Source organism: Numida meleagris, chromosome 5 (genome assembly GCF_002078875.1).
Source record: "Numida meleagris isolate 19003 breed g44 Domestic line chromosome 5, NumMel1.0, whole genome shotgun sequence".
Taxonomy (NCBI): Eukaryota; Metazoa; Chordata; class Aves; order Galliformes; family Numididae; genus Numida; species Numida meleagris.
The window spans coordinates 19,688,721-19,708,968 of record NC_034413.1 but is presented as its reverse complement, the minus strand read 5'-3'; the positions used below and the strand labels follow the sequence as shown (position 1 = coordinate 19,708,968).

Genomic DNA, 20,248 nt, shown 5'->3' with positions numbered 1-20,248 from the left:
GACAGGGTTTAGGGGATCCCAGGCATAGTGAGAAGCAAGAAAGCAAACACTTAGGTAAACAATGTCATCCTGAGACTATCAAGATCCCCGTCCCTTGCTGTGTGTGTTGGAGCAGAGGAGCCATTCAAGCTGCTGTCATGCCTTGCCTGAGCCCTTTTACCCATAGTGTCTCTGTTTCAGCCCCCAGCCTTGTTCCCTGGGGTTCTCTGGAGAAGCACAAGACACCAATTTGGGCTGGGTGCTTCACTCCATAGGGGGGAAAAAAAGCATGAACTCAGCACTTAGAATAACATACCATTCCATGACTGTGCTTTCTAAATTTCAGGTGTTCTGGGCTGTACTAAGCTAGAAACTATGTAATCCTCTGGTTTCAGCCAGATAAATGTTGTCTTTAGTTTCACAAGTGATTTCATCCATCGGTGTGCAGTCAGTCTTGGGACATGTCAGACATAACTACTCGCTTTTCAGTAAAATTCAAACCCACTGCAGTGTTGAAATAGCTGAACGCTACTGAGGTAAAAGTTCAACTAAATCTCTTAAAGTAAACATCCTTTTATTTGGAGCCTAGGTTGAAATCTCTGAAGCTCAGCAAGGCTTAATTTCCTTCTAGTTACTCTTTCAGTGTCGAAGTCAGTGTCTTAAAAACTTGCTGTTGCCTGGGTGGTGCTGTTGGGCCAGACTTTGCTTTTTGGTACGGAAGCATCTTCCTTACTCTTTTTCATTGTTTCATTGCTTCAAAATAACAACAACAACAACAAAAATACTTAAGGGTGTTTTCCTCCCCATGTGTACCAGTTGGTCAAAAATATTTTAAATTCTTAGGAAACCCATGGAATTCTGTTTAAATTTGATATTTTACAGACTTCTTTAATTGCAAGGAAGGAACTTTTGAACCTGTGTCTTTACGCTCTCTTCTGCCAGTGAGCAATTTGCAAATAATGCAGAGACTACTTTGGTGGTGTGTACCTCCTCTTGAGCACTTTCTGTTTATTTTGAAGGAAGCTTCTGGTGCCGCTCAGTAGTGTTGTTTCATCACCAGGCAGAACAAAAATAAATCAAAGCTGTTGACATCATTCTTCTTTTACTTACCCCAACACCCAGCTAGTCTGTTCAGCTTGTGTTATAGCACATTTGCACAGCTTCTGCTTCTGTGACTCCTTAGGACAGAGCCTGCTTGTACTTAAAAGGAATCTCTTTCATGCTTTGTGAATCTCTTCAGGCCACAGCAGGACACAAAATAATCCCTTTTGCATTTGGTAATTTCACAGTATTTCTCCGGTGAGGATGAAGTAACCTTTCCAAATGAAGACAATAACATCTTCATAAGCCTATATTTGATACAAAGTAATTGTATAATGGCTTCTGCATTTTACAGAATGAACTGCTGCTTTTTCTTCCAGCAAATCCCAAGATCTTAAGGTATTAAAGTCTGTAAGGAAAGAGTTATGTAAGTTTATAAAATCAGCATGGAAGTAGTTGCCTAATAGTAGCATCAGTTAAGGCTAATAGAAATGATCTTTACAAAATTATCTTAGAAACTTGAATTCAGATTTTGCATTGAAGGGCATCAATTTTGTCAGTTTGTATCGAAATCTAACAGCTTCACCTTGCTTTCTGTTCTAACATTAAAATAAAGGAGTTGTGTTTCTGAAAACTTCCTTCTGGGATACAATCTGCTTTGCTCGCGTAAAACCTCCATCTGTGTGTACTGTGCGTTTTATGTCATGTTTTAGTTCCTGAAATGCATGTCTTACTAAGACATTGTATATGAAAGTTAAAGAAAATACCTTTTGCCTGTTTTTAACCTCCTACTGCAAATTTCACGCAATGAAATAACTTGAACTGGATTTGAAGGTGGTTTGGGTTTTTTTGGTTTCTTTTTACAACTGCTTGAGAAGTCAATGTCAGGACTTTTTGTCTTCCAGAGTACTTATTATAGCACCTCTTGCAGAATGCTTATAACAGTGTAAACATATTTGATTACAAGAACGGGTGGTATGGTCGAGTTTGTCCTCCATTAGAATCACAGAACCCTTAGAGTTGGAAGGGACCTTTAAAGATCATGTAGTCCCTGCAGTGAGCAGGGACACAGCTCGATCAGGTTGCCCAAGGCCTGATCCAGGCTCGCCTTGAAAGTCCCTAGGGACATCCGCCGCATCTCTGTGCAACCTGTTTCATTGCCTCCCCACCCTCACTGCAAAAGACTTTTTCCTTATATCTAACCTAATCTACCCTCTTTGAGCTTGAAACCATTTAAATTAGGAGGATGGTCGTGCTTTAAATGTGTTACGATTAAGTTTATAGATGAAAAAGTGTCTTGTAAGAATGCTTAGATCTTTTACTGACCAGTTTACTTATTATCTTGTTATTTAAATTGACAGTATGTCAGAACTTAGGCAAAATAAATTGTCTATTTGTAAGGATTTCTCAGTGAAAGTAGAATTTCTGACACTTGAGGTAGTTGCACGTCCTGTTATACATGAGTCCCTTTTTTGTATTTGCAGGAATTGTGGCGTGACTTTGTCTGCATTTGATATTTAGCCGTGAGCTCAGGGCTGTTGTGCAGTCATGTGTTATTGTTCTCTTCCTTATAACACACAGATCTGTGAAAGGTGGGTGTTTACTTTTTGGGGCTGTGTGATGGCTGGGGATGCAGCTGCAGAGGGGCACAGTGCTGGGTATGTGATCTTGGGATGCAGAAACGTTGGGCAGAGGCTTTGGCAGTGTATTGTGGATGCTGTGTTTGCCAGAGGGGAGACCAGAGCCCGCTGTACAAGTTCTTAATGTAGTTTTAGGGCTTGATTATGTCTCTGTGTCTTCTTTAAGAAAGGGGGGGGACAAGTCACCGCCTTGCAAAAAGTGTCTTTTCCTCTGTAATTTCTGTTAAATCCATCAATCAGATGTTTTCTTCTGCTAGTTTTATAACAAACAGTGAATCACGTCTTCTAGTTTTATAGAAAACAATGAATCAGCCTTTGATTTCTACTCCCTCTCCTTAACTGTTCCAGACTGTTGGTAAGGTATGGGAGGATATAAGGGTATGTTTTCCCCCAGCCTGTTTAACTCCCTCTAATGTGCTGTTGGCCACTGTTGAGAGAGACAGGATGTTTGCATTCAGCAAACTGTTTCTTGTGTTATGTTCAGGTATTCTTCCTACTCGAGTTCTGAAAGCTTCAGTGGATTTTGCGGAAAACGCGTCTGTATACAAAGCAAAATCAAGCACAAAATGAATTTCTCTATTCTTGCTAGTTATGCTTACTTCTCAAAACTAACAAATAATGATCTTAAAACGAAGTTAAGATTGTTAAGCGCTTATGCATGCGTATGCATACTCGTGATTCTGCTGAAGTGTTATTTATAGCTGTGCAGCACAGATGACTGCTTAAAAAAAGAGGGAAAAACAGCATTTTGTGGATGCTGGGTGCATTGTTTTACATTTTTATGTAGGAATACTAATCCGTATAACACTCTGCAGTACAGGAGCACTCCTTGTCAATTTTAGCAAGGCAAGAAAAAAGATGAACTGCTGTTTGTTCTTTCTTTCTTTACTCTGTTCACGCTTTGACTTCATGAGTTCCTCTTCACTGCTTTGGTTCAGCACCTTGGTAAGGTACTAGTCTGGCAAGAAGGAGAACGTGAGAAGCTGTCCTGGTTTAAGTGGTGATAGTGGGATAGATAAAACAAATTAGTGAATTAGTAGGTTGAGAATAAGCTGTGGGTGTTATTGTAATAGCCTAAACTATCCTGAGGTTTAGGAAATTACTCCCTACTTTTTCCAAATGCCTTTAGGTGCCATCAGGTCTGCTATCTGGAGAAGGACAGTGCATTGTGGTGTTTAACTCTGAGGTTCTTAAAACATCACCAGAAAGGCTGTTTTGCACCAAAAGGCCATTCATCTGTCTGGTCAAAGCCTATTGCTGCTCTCATCATGTTGCTGTCTTTGCATGTTATGTGTTATCTTTCCTTTGAAATTCAAGTGTTAGTGTTGCTGGAGTTTTTCTTTTTGCTTATTTTTCTGCAAAATAAATTCCTTGCCTATCTATGTTTTTTGTTCTGGTGGATGTTTGTGTATTTGAACATTCAGTTGTTATAAATGTTAGGAAATTGAAATACAGTGACCCAGGTTAGTAAAGTAGAGAGATCTGTGGTGCTGTAACGTGAACAGCATGTGAATTGGGATTGGTAGCTACTGCCTTTTGCTTTAAGGGTGGTGAGTGTGAAGATTGACAGGAGAATTCATAGTTACTGCACAGCAGTTGCTATAGAAGAGGTTGAATTTTCCACAGTTTTTTTGGGATGCTGTTAAACAGGAAAAGTCTGCAAGGTCAGGGAAAGAATGACAGCAGGGATTTAAGATTTAAAGTTGCCGGTCATAAAGCGTGGTGTTGCTGAACACTACTGAATACTATTGAAAGCTTCTGGGCTCTCTTTAGTCACTGTTAGGCTAGAATTTGCAAGCCAAAGTAGAAAATAATTGTTTTCTTGGGTCAGTAGTGTTACTGGAGTAGGAATGAGATTATTTTCTTGTGAATAAAGGTGCCACAGGAAAAAGAGCCCTAAAATCTCGTTGCTCTGGCTGATGGCTGTAAAATCCAGAATTTTGCAAGGAAAATGGTTATGCATGGAGATTGAATCAAGTGTTGAGTTTGTCTTGAAGTTTCCTGTGGAAAGCCTGGGTGGGTGAAGTCTGTGGAAGGAAATAACTGGTGGTGGAGGGTGTCTAAGCCTCTGCTAGGATAAAACCGACCGTTCCATTTCACTGTATGGTTGACAACTGTTATATTCCTGTTGGTTGTGATTTTCTATGTTATGCAGAATTGAATGGTGATGTTTTACTGCTTTTGACCTCTTGCCTAATGTTTGAACTGCACTTACTCGTCCAGCACCAAGCCTGATACAGATAATCTTTGGAGAGTAGGCTTGCAGTTCACGTAGAAATTGATACAAAACTTCAGGAGATGTGCTTCAGAAATCCTCTTCTGTGCAGCTGTGTTGAGGTGTGTGGTTTTATTACCATACAGTGATCTTAAAGAGCTGGGCAACTGTGGAAGGAATACCTGAAGGAGCGTAAATTATTCCACAGCCTTACTTCAAAAATTCTTTGAGTTGACTTCTGTCTAGCTGACTTTTCTGAACTAGGGGTCTGTTCCTTCCCACCTCGGTGTTGGAGGAAAGCTGTTGAGGTAACGGCTTCTTTGGCTGCATGGCAGTGAGGGGACAAAGTGCTTCCGAAGGGGCTGGCACCAACCTGGGCGCGTGCTGGGAGTACCGTGATGCATGAGATCACTGGTTATTAATACGGTGTTTTCGATATGAGTAAAGGTTTTATCTGGGGAGTGAAGTGTGTTTTGGCAATAAGCCCATACAAAGCAAATAGCGTGGCCTTTGTGTCTCTAGTAATGACCTCATATCTCATTGTTTGTCTTCCAACAGAAGCCTTGTATTGTTCGATTATTCCACATAGTGCTCTTAGAAACTGTAGAGAGATGCTTTCCTCCCAAAACTTGTAGATCATCTTGCATGTTGAGGTGCATTTGATCAGGAAAGGCTGTAATGCTGGTTTCAGATATTCATAGCTGTGGGTTTATTTATTTGTATTGTAACCCACCTTTTAATTGTTGCCATGTTATGTTAGAGCTCTTTATGGGATGGTTTTTAACAACTTTTTCAGTTATTGAGATCCAGCTGGGTACTTTAAGTCCACTTAGCTGCTTTATGAAAGTCTGGACCTGGCTACCCTATTTTTCCCTCTCTGTAGCTATATGGGATAGATTACACTTTTTCTCTACTGTGAACAGAAGTCTGTCTGTAGGTTTGAACAGAAGACAGATTTCCTCAGCCTAATCTACAACTTTGGGTCAGGGCAGTGGAGGTGACAGCTGAGGTTCTGTGACCCCACAGAAGCACGTGCAGGCAGGTAGGGACAAGCGGAGGAGGGCTACCTTTGAGCTAGGGCAGGAGAGGGTTTCTGGCTCTCTGCCATCCCTGAACTGTTCGCAGTTCAAAGCCCGTGGCTTTCTGCTGCTTTTTTTTTTTTTTCCACAGAGAGAGATGCTCTTTGGAAAGATTTGGCTGACTGTCAAGCTTAAAATCAAATGGTTCAGATTAGATTAGTGTTCATGGCATTTCATTTGATTGTTTTAAGACAGAGACCATTATAATTTGATGAAATACTTGCAAGCACTGCTGCTTGCAGTAAGAAATAAACTGCCTTCATGCGGCATAAAACTGTTTCACCTCGGCAGCCTGCAGTCTTGCTTTTGGGTGTTTGTGCAGAAGATGTCTCCGCACCCCTTGTTGGTCTGAGCTGCTGACAGGAATATGGAGTGGGTTTGTTTCTCTTTTTCCCCATGTACCTACTGGTTTGAAAAGTCAGTACAAGCATATACTCTTGCTTCATTTAAAAAGTGTTTTCTCTCTGAAAGCTAGCAAACAGCTTACTGATTCTACAGCTGAGGAATGCCAACCTTTTGGCTTTGAAGAGTGGCTTTGTCCCCTTCAGTGTCCTGTCCACACACCAGTTCTCCTAACTTCCTGCAAACTCCAGGTGTTTGTTTCTGATGTGGTTCCGGGGAGCTAGCGGATGCTCAGAGCTTTGTCATATTTTTATAGTGCTTTGCAGATAGGAATTATGCAATGGGAGAATGAAAGATAAGCAAGACCAGTATGATGATGTCACGGGAATCTGCAGTGCTGTCAGTTCCCTGCTCCACCCAGTAGGCAGAAGTAGCAGAAAGCCTTGTAATTAAGGTATTCCTTTAAGCAGGAGACTGAAAAGTGGGTGTAAGCTTCAACAGCAAAAAAGTGGGTGTAAGCTTCAACAGCAAAAACATCACAAACTTTTTCATCTTTGTCCTGCCATAGCAATCACGACCGAGGAAAATACATGCCTATCTGCAGAACTATTCTTACAGATAGAAATGAATGGAAATTAGAGTACCTACTAGGAGTGACTCTGTCTTCTAGGTGCGCAAAGGAAAAATCACACATATTTCTGATATTCCTGATATTTCTGGCTATCTCAGAAATGAGATATACTATAGAGGACATCAACTTCTGTTTGGTAGTGAGGCAGCTGATGTCTGTCGGGGATGTTTACCTTTAAGATGGCTGCACTGCTCACTCTTTGCTTCATCCAGCTTTATGGCTAATAAGAAATGAAAGCTTTTTCTGTCTCTCTATTTTATCACCTCCAAGACTGAACTTAAACTGAGATGCAAAGCTAAGTATTTTTTGAGGTCTGAACTGTAAATGGTGGTCTTAATATTGATGAGATCTCCAACTAAATATGATTTAATCAATGCAGAAATCAACCAATACTGGGATCAGGACAGGTGGCCCTGCTGGAAGCCAGATGTACAAAAAAGGCATTGTCTTGGCCCAGTCTCTCTCTTTTTGTTACAAAAACAAGCGGATTTCCATTTCTCATCTGGTCAGGCTTTCAGAGGTTTTTTTGTTTTTTTTTTTTTTTTTGGTATGAGAAAGTGGAATCAGTTACGTACCACCACTTTGGAGCACGTGGAGGATGAGGAGCACATCCTTTTCTAAAAATGCCCATTGAAGCATTTGTTTTGCGTGTTTCTTCAGATATATAAAATTCATTAAAAATAAATTCTGGACCTCTGCTCTTATTTAAATGTGATTAAATACTTCACTGGAGCTAAATGGAAGCATCTCCTTTCCCTAATTAGGCTGTTTTATTTCGACCTTGTCCCTGAAATGATACATCAACCAACTGCCCGAAATGTGTGGAGAAACATGAGACTCAAGAGTGGATCATGACAATTTTTCCCCTTAAAGCAAAATGTAGTAGTAGTGGGACCTCTCCGGAGAAGGAAGGATGCAGCTGGAGATGTTCTGCTGGTGTGACTGATTTAGCAAGTGAATGTGGGAACGTACCGAGACCTGAACTCATGTGTCTGTGAGAGCAGCATGCCCTGCTGTCCCAAGGGCAGACTGTCAGATCTCTTCAGGCCAGAAGCAGATGCTGAGTTGTGGCCAGTACTGGGTGGGGGTGGGCTGGTCCAGTCTCTGGGCCTGGGCTGGGAGCCCTTCCTCCCTAAGGAAGATGCTCAGAACAGCGGGGAATCTAGCTGAATTTGAGGGAAGATCTGGCACGTTGAATTTCCATTTTCGAGTTAATGTGCTCAATTTATTCTGTATTATAATATTTTTACTATGTTGGGGCAACTTTTTTAGGGATCTAGTTAGCTTTATTTAATCAGGCTGCCCAGATTAATTTTGTACCTTGTTCCAGTAAATAGTGTTCTTCAGACAATAAACAAAACTCAAGTTCGTTAGAAGTTTTTTGGGCTATCAGCCTTGGTTCATTGTGTCTCTAAGATAATGTTAGGAGTAATGAACCAAGTGCATCATTTATGCTTTTGCATCTGGCACTCCTGTTTTCCTCATATTCCTGTAATAGAAGAACTTAGCAGTGGGAATCATATCTGATCTGGAAGAACAGCGTTCTCAGGTCTGATAGTGCCGTTCTCTTTTACTTCAACCTGTGTTTCCTGGGGTCATGCCAAGATGACACTTGGACATACAGGAGATGCAGGTTTCGAACACTGTTGTTTGTTTGTTTATTTTTGCAATACAAGAGCTGTATGGAGCTGCAGTTGTTGTGACTTAACATTAATGCTATGGAAGTCTGGGAAGCTCCATCAGCAATTCAATTACAGGAATTTTTTGTGTCTTATTAAAAAAAAAAACACTTGGCGTCTATGGGTTCTTAATAGGGGAACAGTCTTAAAGTCTAAGAAATTTATTTAATCAGAAATAATACATGAAAATATTTTCTTCTCAGTTATGCTGTGCTCTCAGGCATGTACACGCATTGTGAAAATGTTACAGCGGTTACCTTTCAGAAAAGAAATTTGTTTTTCTTAACAAAAATGGTTGGGGTCTATGACATGCAAATGCGATGCCTGGGAGCAGCAGTGTGTTGGCAGAACACCTCCTGCCTGTGCCTGTACAGCTACTGCTGCTTTAGGTGGCTTTTTTTTGGTTTTTGGAATTGTATGTTGTACCTTTAAAATAGGAGTTAGCTTCTTTCTGGTGGTGGCTGCATCAGCAGTGAAAGCAAAGCAGAGTATTTTAATGTTGCTTTTTCTCCATAATTCTTTTTTCCTGCTCACGTTTTGTTATCCTTTTTGGGGTTTTTGTAGTAGAACGAGAGCCATAGTGAGTCTGTTTAAAAACATATATATATATATCTCCATATTACTGTTGTCTCACATGCATTTCAAATGAATTAGGATTCCATTTTGTAGCTGTTGTATAATGTTGGCAAGTTTTAGTGTTTGGTAAAGTGTGAAGCTGCCATTTATCTCCAGAGATCTGTTTTTGTCGTAACTGGGTGGTTATGGATTACAGCTTGCTTCTTGTTCTCTTAACCCTGCAGTGGCTATCCTAGCTAAAGGAGCAGGTTGAATTTATTCTTAGGAACCTAGGAAAGGAAGTCCTTTCTGTACAAATGAGAAAAGCTTGCATGGTCACTGTGGGAGCCCTGCAGTCACAGCACTCTCCTAGTGCTAATAAATGAGAGGCTTTGTATTTCATCTATTTCTGGTCCCAAAACAATGAAAGTCCATAGAAAAAAAAATGTTTTCACTTCGTAATAACTGAGATATCTTGGCTCGGAGTTTTGTAGCCCATTTTGAGAGCAGAACCTTGTCTTGGATTTGAAATCCAATGAGTGTTTACTCCCTGCTGCTCACACCTGCCTGTCTGGCACATGTTTTGAGTTGTATTTCCCATCGGTGCTGTGAAAAGAAGTGTGTGACTCAGAGACTTTGTGAGTTAGCGCAGGGTCTGCTGCCTCAGCTCATTCCTCGTGGATCCTGCTCTGATCTCTTGCTACTGCACCTACTGCAAGAAGCAGTGGTTTACAGAGATCCTTGCGTTGCTGCCTGAAACTAACTTACTTCACACAGTTTGTTTGGCTTGTGATTCATTTACGAGATTGAGCAAAGAAAAGGGGATTGAGGCTGAAAATGCTTTGAAATGAGTCCTGTATACGTTCAGCACTCAGGAATGTTGTGCGACTGGCGTGATAATGGTCTCCGTCTGCAGTCTTGCAAGCACATCTGAGTGTTTTGCATGGCATACTGGCAACCATGAAGAATATTCATCTCTATATAGATGTTTGCCTGCCTTACAGCGATACAGAGACTACATTAATATTTGTAAATTGAGATTAATGAAAGCACAAACAAAAGGTTACTGGAAGGGAATGGATCGGGCTGCTCTAACACTTTTGTGGATGTTGAGGAAATTCTTTGTGTTTTGACAGAAGATGAAAAGATTGTAATTGTGGGGAAGGTGAAAAACATACCTCCACAGATACCCAGGTTATCTTCATCTTCGTAAGGAGTTACTCTTCGAGTTACTTTGCTGATGCTTAAATTCTGCCTTTACCTATTTCGTAGTGATACTGTAGTGCAATTACTACTTCAGAACATGTGGAATAGCCTTATCTTGTTCAGATTGGTCCTAATAGTTATACCCAATTTTTACCCTGTTACCAAAAGTGGGATAGTCCTAAATCTTGTTGGTAATGTACCAGGAAAATACTGTACAACCCTCAGTGAAGAGGTGGAATGGTCTTGCGAGAAATAAAAATAAAAGTATTTTATCATAAATTCTTTTAGTTCCTGTTTCTAGGAATTCCTTAAAACAAATGCTTTTTTTGTTGTTTTTTTATTTTTTTTATTTTCTTACATTTCCTGAAAGATGAGGGCTAAAGTTTACTTGTGGCGGGAAGAGCAGTTTACTGATTCTTCTCACTTCTTTAGAAGCATCAGTGTTTCTTGGAAGATGCAAGTTCTATTAATGTCAATTATATAGATAAACACTATATCTGATTAAGAAAATATGGAGAGTGTTTTGTTTGAAGACAGCTCTGCCTTCTGAGCTGGTGGGGAGCTGTGTGTCTTCCTCATCTCATAATCTAAGGATCAGTGCAAAATCCCAATTCTAGTATTGACAGTTTAACATTCGTAATGTCATCCCACTACTTTATGAATTGCTAAGAGGTCTTTAAGAAGTTTGATACTTAAGCATTGCAAAGGATATGTGTGAAAACTTGTATGGAGTTCGTGTAAATTTTGTTTTTTATTCTTTTTTTAAATCTAACTTCTTAACTCTTCCACCGTACCTGCCTCCTTGCTCTAACGTTCTTTTCTTAGAATGCTGTGTTCTCCTTGTTATTTTATTTTTTGGGCGGAGGAAGGTTTGTTGTTTTTGTTTTTTTTTCATTGTCTCAGAAGATTCTGTGTATTGTGGGAGGTGAGGCAGCTCTGGTCTTGGCAGAACACCACAAAGCCAAGAGAGTAATTAAGTGACGCAAGCCTTTGATTATTTTTCTCTCTCAAGCTTTCTGGCGCGGCTGGGCATTCCAATTGCAAAAGGACGATCAGGAGGAGAAACTTCTAAAGATTGCGTGCAGAATTAGACGAACTGTATCAGAGACTCCTCGCTACTCTCAAGCTCTTTGCTCTCAAGTTCTGGAGTTGCTGCTTTTTTTCCTGTGAGAATAATGCCTCTTTCATCACCCAAGACAGAAGTAACTGAAACAGAGCTGCAAAGGTTTTATTTTGGGTTTGGTTTCTCTGCTCTCTCACTAATTGGATTTTTCCCATCTTCTATGGGAGGATTATAAAAGAATTAGTGAAGCTGTTTTTCTGGGGAGGCAGCGGGGGGAAGGTAGCTGTTGGTTTTTCTTCTCTCGTTTCTGGGACTTCCTTAATCTGCCATTTGTTCCCTGAAGCCACTACCCACTTAAAAAAAAAAAAAAAAGAGCAACAGCATAACAGATGAACTTGCAAGACCATGGATTCTTTCCCTTTCATAAACTTTGTGGCTGCTTGTAAAGGAGGTTTTTGCATACATAAGCATCAAATGAATAGTATCCTGGGCTGGGTTTAAAAGAAACAAACTGCTGCTCTCCTGAAGAAAGGATAAATTCCATTTAAATTATAACGTGCAGAAGGTTGGATGTTGTTCCAGTTTTGAATTTTGGTGAAAGACAGGAAAGATCTGATCGAGTAAAATACTCTGCCAGCCAAAACCTACGTGTTCTGCAGCTAAAGCTGGAAGATGTCTTGGAAAAGAAGTTACTTTTCTGTGGGTCGAGGGAATGTCCAGGGAATGTTTACGCCACGAAATACAACTTCGATAGCACCCAGTAAAGGTCTCAGCAATGAACCTGGGCAGAACAGTTGCTTCCTGAATAGCGCTTTACAGGTAAGAACACAAAATGTAAACTGTTTCTGTGACCTCTTTGTGTCGATTGCAATACTTTCTTAGGTTATGATGTGCAACAAATGCAGTTGGGCTTGGCGTCATAATTGAAAGCCTAGGTGAAATAAAGCTAAGTTTGGAAATGCATGTTTGTTGCATTATAGAAAAACTTCTGTAAGTTTAATTTTTTCCTGGTGCATTGACACTTGAATCCTTTCTGTCTGTGTAAACTGGTAAGCTGTCAACCAAAGATGGAAATGTGTAGAAAACTTAATTTAAATTAGTAGGATGTTGCATTATGTCTGCTCCTTAAAGTAAATTAATTATTCTTGATGATCCAATCCAGGTTAAAGGTTGATAACATCTATACAAAATCCATTTTATGCAGTCCAATTTTCTTTTTTACTGCTGATTTGCAGTTTAGATGCTGGAGTACTTACCTTTGATCTAGAAGAAACAATTCTCCTATGCCAAAATGCAGTGGGGTGGCTGCTATACTTGTATTGTCACTTTTTACATATTCAGAGCATCTGTTTGAGTTTCAGCCCTCAGTCTCAGTCCCATCGTGTGACTTGTCTGGGTAGCACAGACTGTCTCTGCAGCCTTTTTTCATGGGCACAATTAGCTTCTCAGCTAGCTTCAGGCTTCAAGATACCCTGGTGATGCAAGTAATACAAATGGAAACTTTAGTATTGACCCTCCATAGTCTCAGTATGCCAGGAAATACAGTACTAGGTGTGAAGGTAACTAATTCAAGAAAAATGCGGTTTTCAGTGATGCATTAACTGCTTTTGTTAAGCTGTATGGTGCAGTCACTGCCTCCTAATCCCAAGTTACTGAGCCTAGGTCAGAACGAAGTAGAGCCCAATGCCAGCTGTGTGCTGTACAGGAAAGTAGAAGCGTGCACCCTGGCCTTTGGTGTGCTTCAGAAATAGTTTTGTTCTGATGCTCGAGAGAGAGAGAATACCAGAAATACTTGTAGCCTAAGCTTATTATTTATTACTGTTATTATTTAAAAACCAGGATGTTAATAGTTTTATAATATTATATATACTTCTGTTTTTTGTCTTAATTTTTTAACATTCAGTGTTAGACTCTTGAATGTTTGTTGTTCTTTACTTTTAAGTATTTCTATAAACATTCAAGATAAGCTCCAAAGGCAATTTCACTGAAAAACTGGACTGGTTCCTAAATGTATTTTTCTTCTTTTTGTGAAGTCTGCAGTAGCTGTTCAGGAATGTTATATGTAATCAGATGCTTCAAAGACTTACATTGCCTCCCAGGCTCTTAAGTACAAGTTTGAGTAAAAACATAACCCTAACATTCTGAGGGTTTGGGAAACTTTACAGATCCAATATGCCCCAGAAGTGTCATTTCTGTAATTCAGTTTTAGGTAGCATTTAGGTACTCTGATCTTGTTAAGGAATTGTTACAGCTGCTTTACATTTCTTGAAAACAATACAAATTTTTGGTCAGAATGCTGTTTTTCTAGTTAGTTCTTCAGGACAAATTAATTGGTTAGATGTTTGGTCCCTCTGTTGGTGCTAACAAAGTGTTCAGTCAGTCACATGCCAGCCTGAACCATCGCGTTCTGCCTGGAGCCTGGCACAGTGCAATTCAGGTCAGGGCTGCTCTCAGTGTGGGCTTCTGCCTCCTGACTGAGGGCAGGGCTGGCAGCAAAGTCTGATTAGTACTCACTGAAGCAGCCAGCAACAAGCATGAGGAGCTGCCTGTGAAGCACCTTGGTTCAGTGCTGACACTGTTGTGCAGATGAGAATTTATATGGATGCCCAGGTTTGGTAGTAAAACTTAACCCAAAGCTTGGTGCTGTTCCAGCCAAGTTTGCCTTGTGCCTTTTGCTAGCACGATGCGTAAAACCCTGCTTTTGTATGCTATGATCATCACCTCAATAACCTGTCCTGAAGGAAAAGTATAACTGTCCACGCAGGTTAGGGTTAGAAATCTGCCTGTCATCATGGTGTGTAAAAGCACTTCCTAATGACAGGATTTGGACGTAGGTGATTTTAGCTGTTTATTGTTTTGACATTTGGGAGCTTGTTAATACACACACTGCTGCTCCTCTGTTTCTGACATTTGCCCTTTCTTCTCAGAGCGTTGAGGCCAAAGGGGAGGAGAAACGGGATGCAAGGAGCTGACCTGGGCATCTCTTGGGGTTTTTACAGCTTTGTGCAGCTTCGCAGTGTGATTCTGCTGCGTAGACAAAGCAATGTGGTTTTGGTCTAAAGCACATAAAAAGGATTTGAGAGAAGCGTCCTGCTGTAGTTTTATGTACATAAGTGCTACAGTTCTTGAGGAAGAAAGATGAAAATGCCAACTTGCAGTTAGCTAAAAGACGCACTGTTAAAAGCAATGTTCGTTGGCGTTACTTCTAGAATTGTTTAGTGTGTCCAGCTTAGTCAAAGCTTTATGCAATGTTTTATTTTTTTTATTCATAAAATCAGCTGTGCTCCTCTTTGTGTTTCAGGTTCTTTGGCACCTTGACATTTTTCGACGCAGTTTCCGACAAATCACAACGCACAAATGTATGGGAGATTCTTGCATCTTCTGTGCTCTCAAGGTAAAGATTGGAAAATAATTTTTTAAAGTAACAGAAATACCTCCAGTATTTCCATGTCTAATTAAACTTACATCTGGAAATTGGTGAAAGCAAATAAATCTGATTAGGTGCAGCATGCAAATATCATAGTGCTGTTTTTTAAATATGTTCAGCAATGCATTGTGGAAAATGCTGTAGGTAAGTTGCAGATAGGATTTTGTCATCAGTAGAGTGCAGATCATTGCAAGCCTCCATGTTTGAAATAGTACTTCAGACACTAGAGCACTGTTATCTTTTTTTATTTTCCTAAATTGTCATTTGGCGTATAAATATTTTATCATATATGGATAATATGTTCTTCAGAATTCACCCTTCCTTGAGAGCTGCTTTAAATGTCAGCATGAGAGGCGTTTCTGTTCAAAACTGTTGATTATATAAGGCTAAAAAGTATTTTTCTACTGTAAATATTGATGTCTGCATTAAATGGCTGAGTTCTTTTTGGTCTCTGTTTTAGAAAACATCAATTCTGTTTTTATATGCAAATAAAATATCTATCTCAGATGCTGCCTGGACAGTAAGATCTAGATGCTAGTTGTTGCTCAAAATACTGTTACGTACTTGAGTAAACTGTACAATCCTACATCACTGTTTATATTTACCCATTACTTTCTATTGCTTCTGTTTTGGATTTGTGTGTGTGTGTGTCTGTGTCCTCCTTTTAAAATTCTGCTGTAAACCCACTGCTGCTTCTGTAGCCTGGTGGGAGAACTTGTCAGAAGCAAAACATGATGAACACACCAGCTTTAATGTTTCTGAGCAGTGATTTTTCTTTCTGAAATGACTAAGTCATTTTCTTTGATCATAAATGGGTTGTAAAATCATAGTAAATATTTAAATTTGTTGTGGGAGAATTTATTGTACTATGAATTCTGTGCAGTGATGGAAAGGAGAGATAGCATGTCTTATGGCAAAATTGAGAGTGCAAGGTTTGAACTGAGATCATCTAAAGTTCACAGGCAGTATTTTTGGTATAATAGCAGTCTTGCTACTGGTGAGTGATTTTTAGAGGTACTTTGGTCAAGATAGTCTCAAAATGAGCTATCTAGGGAGTTCTTAGGTTGTTCCGGAGGGGTTTTCCATTGCAGAAGAACAGCGAAGAGGAAACTCTTAAGGCATGAAAGAAGATATCTCCTTTTGATGAAGAATCTGTATCACACATGTTGAAATGATGAGAGGAATATTTACAGTGGTATCTTCAGAAGATTATATTACAGTACATTAGGAGAAGGATAGCGCATCCAAAGTGAGAAATACAGCTATGCAAGTAAAGGAAAGCTGGAATATTAAGGATATCCCTTTCCCTATAGAGAAATGGCAAAACTTAGTCTTGATTTGGTTTGAGTTCATGAAATTCAGTGGGATAAATGACTCAAAGCTAATTCCCTCAAATATTGCCAAGTGATTGCTGGCATTCTTTGATAAGTAAGGGCAGAAAGAACAGGATTTGGGAGATGATCACGAATAAAAGTTTTTGTTGTTCTCATGTTTAACAAAGCGGCAAGATACTGCAGGGAGATACCAAGAGTTCAGGTTCTGCCGTTTGGCTGAAAGTACAGTGGACAATGGCACTCTGTGAAAGAGGAGAGGATGAACGTTTACGTAGCTGTTACAGAAAGGTGAACAGAGCTCTGGAACAAGCTGCACAGAGGGGTTTTAGAGTCCCCTTCTCTGGAGGTATTCATAACCCACCTGGACACTTTCCTGTGCAACCTACACAACGGAGCCTGCTTTAGCAGAGCAGTTGGACTTGATCTCCAGAGGTCTCTTCCAACCCCTGTGAATGATTCTGTGAACTGTGGACAAAGATGCATCTGCAATGGCAGTAGCAATGTTAGAGGGAGAAAGCACTACAAAAGACTGGAGGGTGGCAGAACCTCTGGAATACATGTATTAAAAGCAGACATTGGGTCAAATAGTGTTCAGTTTTGTTGATATCATTCCTGCTCTTGATGTCTTGCAGAAATGTGCAGCATGCCGTTTTATAATGGCTTCTAAGTGATAGAGTAGTTGAATTCACTAATTGCATGCCTGCAGCCATATACTTATTTTTAAATTATGCATCCTTACGAAAACTTGTTGTTCTCTCTTCTTGCTCACAGGTATCTTCCAGGATTTTTTTGTTTCCTTCCTTTCTGCAGTTCTTAATGCCACGTTCAGCCATAAGGTGTTGCAGTCTTAAGTTTCTAGCATTGCTCTGAATCCTGAAAATTCTTTTGTACGCTTTAGAATACTTGAATCTGATTGTGTGCAGAATTCCAGTAGCTCACAAAATTCAATATACAATGAAAAATACTGAAGAAATACATAAACAAGTAAAGAATTATCTGGAAAATTATTTCTAAATGTGGGCAGTAACTAGTACTTGACAAAGTAAATAAATAAATTCCAACTGGCTTTAATCCAAACCAAAAAGTTAATGTATTCTCTAGCCACAGCCTGTTCTGCATGGGAAATATCAGTGTTTTACTCAAGTCTGTTCTACAGCTTTCAGAAAGCTTGCATACATTTATTGCAAAGCTATACAAGAGAAAAAATACATAGAAATCTGCTTGTGAGAAGTCAGAACTGTTTTACTCCTGATTTATGTTCATTAACTTAAAAGTATCTCACAATTTTGTTATTCTCTGAGTGAGAAGCACACACTACACAGCACTACACAGCAAAGTGCGGGGTTTTGCACTTGGGCTGGGGGAATCCCAGGCATATTTACAGACTGGGAGGAGCAGTCCTTGAGAATAGCCCTGTAGAGAAGAGAGCTGGGGGGGGTGAAAAACTTAACATGAGCCAGCAGTGTGCTCTTGCAGCTCAGAAAGCAAATGGTATCCTGGGCTCCATCAGAAGAGGGGTGGCCAGCAGGGAGACGAAGGTGTTTGTCCCTCTCTACTCTGCCCTAGTGAGGCCATCCCCATCTGGAGTACTGTGTCCAGGTCTGGGGCCACCAATACAGGAAAGACAGGGAGCTGTTAGAGGGGGTCCAGAGGAGGGCCGCAAAGATGATCAGAGGGCTGGAGCACCTCNCCACCAATACAGGAAAGACAGGGAGCTGTTAGAGGGGGTCCAGAGGAGGGCCGCAAAGATGATCAGAGGGCTGGAGCACCTCCCCTATGAAGACATGCTGAGGGAGCTGGGCTTGTTCAGCCTGGAGAAGAGAAGGCTGCGGGGTGACCTCATTGCAGCCTTCCAGTACCTAAAGGGAGCCTACAAACAGGAGGGGAGTCAACTCTTTGAAAGGGTAGATAATGGTAGGACAAGGGGAAATGGTTTTAAGTTGAAGGAGGGAAGATTTAGGTTGGATATCAGGGGGAATTTCTTTACCAAGAGGGTGGTGAAGTGGTGGAACAGGCTGCCCAGAGACGTTGTGGGTGCCCCGTCCCTGGAGGTGTTCAAGGCTGGGTTGATGGGGCCCTGGGCAGCCTGATCTAGTATTAGATGTGGAGGTTGGCGGCCCTGCTTGTGGCAGGGGAGTTGGAGCTTGACGATCCTTGAGGTCCCTTCTAACCCGAGCCATTCTATGATGTCATGACAAGTTTCCACCTTTATTAAATGGTGTAAAATGTTGATGCTCGTACATAAATACTTCAAAAAATTCCCTGATTTTCATGGTATTACTGATTCAAATTCAAATAATTATACAGATATGTAGTACTCTAAATCAAATTGAGGATGTACACCTCCCCCCACTTCAAACCAAACAAAAAAGCCCCACTGCATTCATTTTCATGAACTCCTTAAGCAAGGCAGTACGAGGGAGGGAAAATAAAAAAAGCTATTTTAAAGTATTTACTTGTTCTCTGCTGCCCTCTGGATCGGTGGTTCTCAAACTGCTCCTTTTTTTCCTGAAGGAGTTGGGATTGTCTGGCACATGGTACATGTAAACTTGTGTATGACAAATGTGATAATGTGCTTAATATGCACTTATTACTGCAGGCATTACCAAGAGTGATTTGTGTCCCAGTGCAGCCAGATCATCCCTTCCCATCGTTGTTCATCTTTTCCCCTGCTCTGGTCTTGTCTGCACTGGAAGCCTGTAACCGTTGTCCTGCCAGGGTATTGCCAACTTAGCCTGTAGGTCTTTGACATCCTCTTTCTCTTGAATCTTGCCTTAGGCTTTGCTAAGATGAGGGAGAAGATATGGCTGGATCCAGTGGGAAGCCAAGAATTTGGAGCTCTATACCATGCGAAAATCTCCTATTAGGGTCTGGGGAGAGGTAATTAGCTTTGCATGCTGCCAGGTGGACCTGCCCGAGATTGTGCCCAGACCGAGTGAGGATGGGGCAGGATGTGTTTGCTTTTCTCCAAAGCATGCCAGCATGTTCTGCTTCCAGCCTAGCTTGGGAAGGGGGCAGTACCTGGGGGAAAGAGTCTCCAACTCACCCCTTCTCTCCAGCTTGCCTTTGCAGGATACTTTCTGCATCGGGCAGAGAGGATTCACGCTTTCTCAAATTTGAGCAGTTGCTTTAAGGGAGGATTCTCTTCCTGTTGACTCTAGAGGAAGATAATCTCCACTAGGCTAAATTTAGCCTTCGAATAATACCAAAGTAGTTACTTTTTCCACACATGCTTGGCTTGCTGCAACTGTTTCTAGGGATTCTGATGTCATGCACAGTATTTACTGTAAACACTCAGCTAGCTCCATAAATATTATTTATAATTTTAAATTATATTTATAAAAAGAACAATCACAGGACAGCGATGTGTCGTATCGGGTATCAAATCACATCTTAGTGTTGTGCCACACTGGAGGTATCCATTGCATAAATTCTTAAAGTGGAGTAGTTTTAAAACTTGCTAAGCTACCCAGCTATGCTTGTGAATTCATTACAGATGTAAGTTCTTTGTCCCTTTTGAAGGAACATTGCGTCAAGGGCTGTAAAAAGACAAGGAAGAGCTGCAGACTCTGTACTGGAATCTCAAACACTGTTCCTTAAGATTTTGTAGCATTATAAAGTGGTGTTTTTTTGTTTTGTTTTTTGCACAGTAGGTGTCTTTGCCACTATTCCATTTGCCTGCTGTAACACTGGAACAGCTTTTTGATTTATCATTAATATTCAAGTCTACTCTCTTCTGTTATGTTTTCCTTTTTCTGGAGTGTGACTTTGCTTTGGTGTGTGTTTATCACAGCTGGAAGGGGGCAGGAAGGGGGAAATCCGTCCACTGTGCTGAGCATGCCACAGAGAGTTTGTTCTCCTTCCAGGGATTGTACTGGGAGCTCTGTAGTGCCAGGATATAGGACAGGGTGTTTTTTGTAGTTTGCAAAGAAGAATACTCTATTGATTGATAAATTCCAACAGGGCTGTTCTTTTTTGTGATTTTGTCATGTGCAACAAAAGCAGGAAGAATGTGAATTTTCTGTGTAGGTTGTTGTTTTCTAAGGTGAAAATTGAG

The 20,248-nt window shown here is 40.6% G+C and overlaps 1 protein-coding gene across 11 annotated transcripts in view; it reads left to right on the top strand.

The window, feature by feature from the left end:
- The window catches only part of USP54 (ubiquitin specific peptidase 54), a 100,003-nt gene that overhangs the window by 35,314 nt on the left and 44,441 nt on the right, over positions 1-20,248 (top strand). For all 11 annotated transcript variants that reach the window (XR_002440023.1, XM_021400775.1, XM_021400776.1 and 8 more), the window contains 2 exons: positions 11,380-12,249; positions 14,732-14,824. Coding sequence is in view for 10 of the 11 variants with exons in the window: in XM_021400775.1 (XP_021256450.1) it covers positions 12,103-12,249; positions 14,732-14,824 (240 nt within the window). In the remaining variant the exon portion in view is untranslated. The remainder of the gene's footprint in view (positions 1-11,379; positions 12,250-14,731; positions 14,825-20,248) is intronic.